Source organism: Mandrillus leucophaeus, unplaced genomic scaffold (genome assembly GCF_000951045.1).
Source record: "Mandrillus leucophaeus isolate KB7577 unplaced genomic scaffold, Mleu.le_1.0 Scaffold252, whole genome shotgun sequence".
Taxonomy (NCBI): domain Eukaryota; kingdom Metazoa; phylum Chordata; class Mammalia; order Primates; family Cercopithecidae; genus Mandrillus; species Mandrillus leucophaeus.
In genome coordinates, this window is record NW_012102610.1 from 539,356 (window position 1) to 543,601 (window position 4,246).

General features: G+C 44.2%; 1 protein-coding gene across 3 annotated transcripts in view; it reads left to right on the forward strand.

The window, feature by feature from the left end:
- Positions 1 to 4,246, forward strand: part of MKRN2 (makorin ring finger protein 2) — a 27,934-nt gene that overhangs the window by 10,961 nt on the left and 12,727 nt on the right. For 2 of the 3 annotated variants that reach the window (XM_011983599.1, XM_011983598.1), the window contains 2 exons: positions 1,846 to 1,974; positions 3,049 to 3,230. In XM_011983599.1, coding sequence (XP_011838989.1) covers positions 1,846 to 1,974; positions 3,049 to 3,230 — 311 coding nt within the window. The remainder of the gene's footprint in view (positions 1 to 1,845; positions 1,975 to 3,048; positions 3,231 to 4,246) is intronic. The other variant, XM_011983600.1, reaches the window with a different exon arrangement.

Below are 4,246 nucleotides of genomic sequence, written 5' to 3' on the forward strand. Positions count from 1 at the left end.
AGACTACATATGGGGCTTACTTCCTGTGTTTTCCTTCTCTTGAGGACCAGTCCTTTTTTCTATTGTCTGAAAGCAGTTGTTTCACATAAATTGTATCATTTTCCAGTTGGGGTTTTTTTTTTTTTTTTTTCCTTAACAGTGAGAAGCCAAGATCCATGCTCCTTGGTAGTCAGAAGCAAAAGTTTGTTTCTCTCTCTCTCTCTCAGATGGTTTCTATTCTGTGTCTTTAAGTATTCTGATATTTTCCTTTGTAGTATCCCATCTACTAAACTCATCTAATGTAATTCTCATTTCAGACATTGTATTTTTCACTTCTAGAAGTTTCATTTGTTTTTTGTTTTGTTTTGTTTTGAGATGGAGTTTCGCTCTTGTTGCCCAGGCTGGAGTGCAATGGCACGATCTTGGCTCACTGCAAGCTCCGCCTCCCGGGTTCACGCCATTCTCCTGCCTCAGCCCCAAGTAGCTGGGACTACAGGCGGTAGCCACAACGCCGAGCTAATTTTTTGTATTTTTAGTAGAGACGGGGTTTCATCATGTTAGCCAGGATGGCGTCGATCTCCTGACCTCATGATCCGCCCACCTCAGCCTCCCAAAGTGCTGGGATTACAAGCATGAGCCACCGCGCCTGGCCCTTATTTTGTATTTTTTTTAGTAGAGACAGGGTTTCTCTATGTTGGTCAGTCTGGTCTTGAACTCCTGACCTCAGGTGATGCGCCTGCCTCGGCCGGATTACAGGCATGAGCCACCACGCCCAGCCTAGTTTATCTTTAATATCAAGGCATGTTCATCTAGGGTCTCTACTGTTTGAGTATTCACTGAGGTCTCTCTACCCTGGCTGGACAGAGTTAGAATGCCTCCCAGGTATTCCTGTACCACTTATTCCTTCAAGGCCAGGATCTGATATCTCAGTGGAATATTCTGATACAGAACATGTGATACATCTGATATTCTGATGCATCTGAAACAATGTATCAGAAACAGCTTTCATTAAAAACTGTACTTCAAGTACCCATACAACCTTTCTGTTTCTCACTTTCAGTATGGTGTTCAATAAATTGCATGAGATTATTCTGTACTTTATTATAAAATAGACTTTGTGTTAGATGATTTGGCCCAACTGTAGGCTAATGTAAGTGTTCTGAGCATAAGTAAGGTAGCCTAGGCTGAGCTAGGAGAATCGCTTGAACCCGGAAGGCAGAGATTGCAATGAGCTGAGACTGTGCCATTGCACTCTAGCCTGGGTGACATAGAGAGACTCCATCTCAAAACAGAAAACAATGGCTTTATTGGGATGTAACCCCATCATTAGTCAAGGAGCATCTGTGTATATCTTTTGATATCACATGATGGTATTTGATCCTCACCACAACCAGTTCAGTGGGTAGTATAATCTTCATTTTATAGGGAAAGGTAGCAAGGCCCAGGGACGTTGGTTTTGTGACATGTTCTTAAGTGACAGAGCTGGGTCTTGAACCCAGATCTTCTGGTTTCATTAGTCATGCCCTTTAAGCTCCTTGAGACAGAGAGAACAGTTTTTCACAGAGTATTTTCTCAATTATGTGGCTCACGTTGAACATATCTCAAATCAGGAAGATATATCTTCACATAGAAATATATGGGATTGTTTGCTTTTCTTCCAGAAAAGCTGTCATTGAATCAGTTGTAGTGCCTCTGAAATCACTGTTGTAGAATCAAGGAAATATATAGATCTCTCTCCAGTGCCTAATAGAGCCTTTATACCTAATATATACTTGGTAAATATTTGTATGCTAGGTTCAAGAAAAAGCTGATTTTATAAAGCCAAATGTGCTTCTGAAAGTTGTATGCCTGTGCTTGTCTCTTCAGGTATTTTATGCATGGTGTGTGTCGGGAAGGAAGTCAGTGCCTGTTCTCACATGACTTGGCAAACAGCAAGCCGTCCACCATCTGCAAGTACTACCAGAAGGGCTACTGTGCCTATGGAACTCGGTGCAGGCAAGGACTCTGCGACAGGCTCCAGCTGTGACACTGATTTCATTTGGAGAATGGGTCTTGATAAGGGGGAAGTTTTAATGTAAAAGTAATATGACAACATTACAGAAAGTATGGCAAATAAATTTAAAACCTGTTTCAGTACCCTAAAACTAATTTTCTTTTCTTTTTTTTTTTTTTTTTTTTGAGAGAGAGACTCGCACACTGGCCCAGGCTGGAGGGCAGTGGCGCAATCTTGGCTCTCTGCAACCTCCGCCTCCAGGATTCAAGCAGTTCTCCTGCCTCAGCTTCCCAAGTAGCTGATATCACAGGCACCTGCCACTACACCTGGCTGATTTTTTTTTTGTATTTTTAGTAGAGACAGGGTTTCACCATGTTGGTCAGGCTGGTCTTAACTCCTGACCTCATGATCTGCCTGCCTTGGCTTCCCAAAGTGCTGGGATTACAGGTGTGAGCCACCGTGCCCGCCTAATTTTCATTTTTTAAAACTACTTTTCAGCCTTATTCTTACGAATATATAGTTATAAAATTGTACACAAGTCCAGAAACTTGTTCGTGCTTTTGTAGTGCAGAGCTGATCTTTTCTTTCCTAGGCTGCAAAGTTTCCTTTCCTCCATTTTCTATGCAGTGCAGTGGGAGATGATGGAAGTAGGCCCACCTTGGTCTCCCCCTGCCAATGAGTGCCGAGAGAGACAGTCAGGGAGAGGTCATTGGCCCTTGTCAGCATTTTGGGGACTCCTGCTCAAAAGAATACTGGGTCAGTCAGGCATCAGGAGATTTCAGCTCAACATCTCTTTGGAACTTTCAGGCTCTCTGTGTGGTCTGGAGCTGTGTATCTGTCCCACTCAAGTCCCACAGAGACACTTAAGCATAGGTGATAGATAGCAAATGTCCCCCTCACACTGAATTGCCAAGCATCTGTTAATCGATAATCCTGTTAGAGTTTAAATATTGGAAAAGATGGCTGCTTTCTTCACCTCAACAAGTGCAGCAGAAGGAGGGCCATTGGCATCTGGGGAGTGTGGGGATGTGTGTGGATGGCATGTCTGTAATGCATCTGCTGTGTGTTTTGTTTAGATATGACCACACGAGGCCCTCTGCTGCAGCTGGAGGTGCTGTCGGCACCATGGCCCACAGTGTGCCCTCCCCAGCTTTCCACAATCCTCACCCTCCTTCTGAGGTCACTGCGTCCATTGTGAAAACTAACTCACATGAACCCGGGAAGCGTGAAAAGAGAACCTTGGTTCTTAGAGACCGAAGTGAGTAAGCGGAAGCCTTTTGTTGCTTCTTTTTGCATAGCACTCTTGCTTATGCTTGGTGCTCCTTTCTAGCCTCCTCTTGTCAAGAGGACTCCTAACCTAATACACCTCCAGGTTGTCCGCGTGGAGAGACTTCAGAACTTTCTGAAGAGGCTCCATGTGGCTGTAGATCATTCAAATGATATGTTTGCCCTCGTGCCCAAAGGCTGGGTTGAGCTCCAAGACTGACCTGGCAAAACATAAAAACGCAATCTTTTTGTCAGCATGTAACTTCCATCTTCATATGGTGGTTGTCCAACTGGTGAGAAGCATCAAGCTCTTCATTTCAAACCTAAATATTTTGTCTGGGTACAGTGGCTCACACCCGTAACCCGAACACTTTGGGAGACTGAGGTGGGCAGATCACCTGAGGTCAGGAGTTTGAGACCAGCCTGGCCAACATGGTTTAGTAGAAACCCCGTCTCTACTAAAAATGCAAAAATTAGCCGGGCGTAGTGGCAGGCGTCTGTAATCCCAGCTACTTGGGAGACTGAGGCAGGAGAATTTCTTGAACCCGGGAGGCAGAGGTTGTAGTGAGCTGAGATCACACCACTGCACTCCAACCTGGGTGACAAGAGTGAGACTCCCTCTCAAAAAAAAAAAACAAAACTAAATATTTTGCTAAAGAGCATATTTCACTGTTTGACTTTTAGGCCAGTGAATGGTCTTAGTTTTTATGCTGACAGTGTTTGACATTTTAGATTGCACCTTTGGGAACAGAATAGCACACTAGGGTTTGGGACATGGTCTGTGCCTTAAAACGGGGTTTGATGAGGAAGAAAGCTACAAATTGTAAAAGTTTTTTTGTTTGTTTTTTTGTGTGTTTTGTTTTTTTGAGACGGAGTCTCACTCTGTCGCCTAGGCTGCAGTGCAGTGGCATAATCTCCGCCTCCCAGGTTCAAGGGATTCTCCTGCCTCAGCCTTCCGAGTAGCTGGGATTACAGGTGCCCACCACCATGCCCAGCTAATTTTTGTAT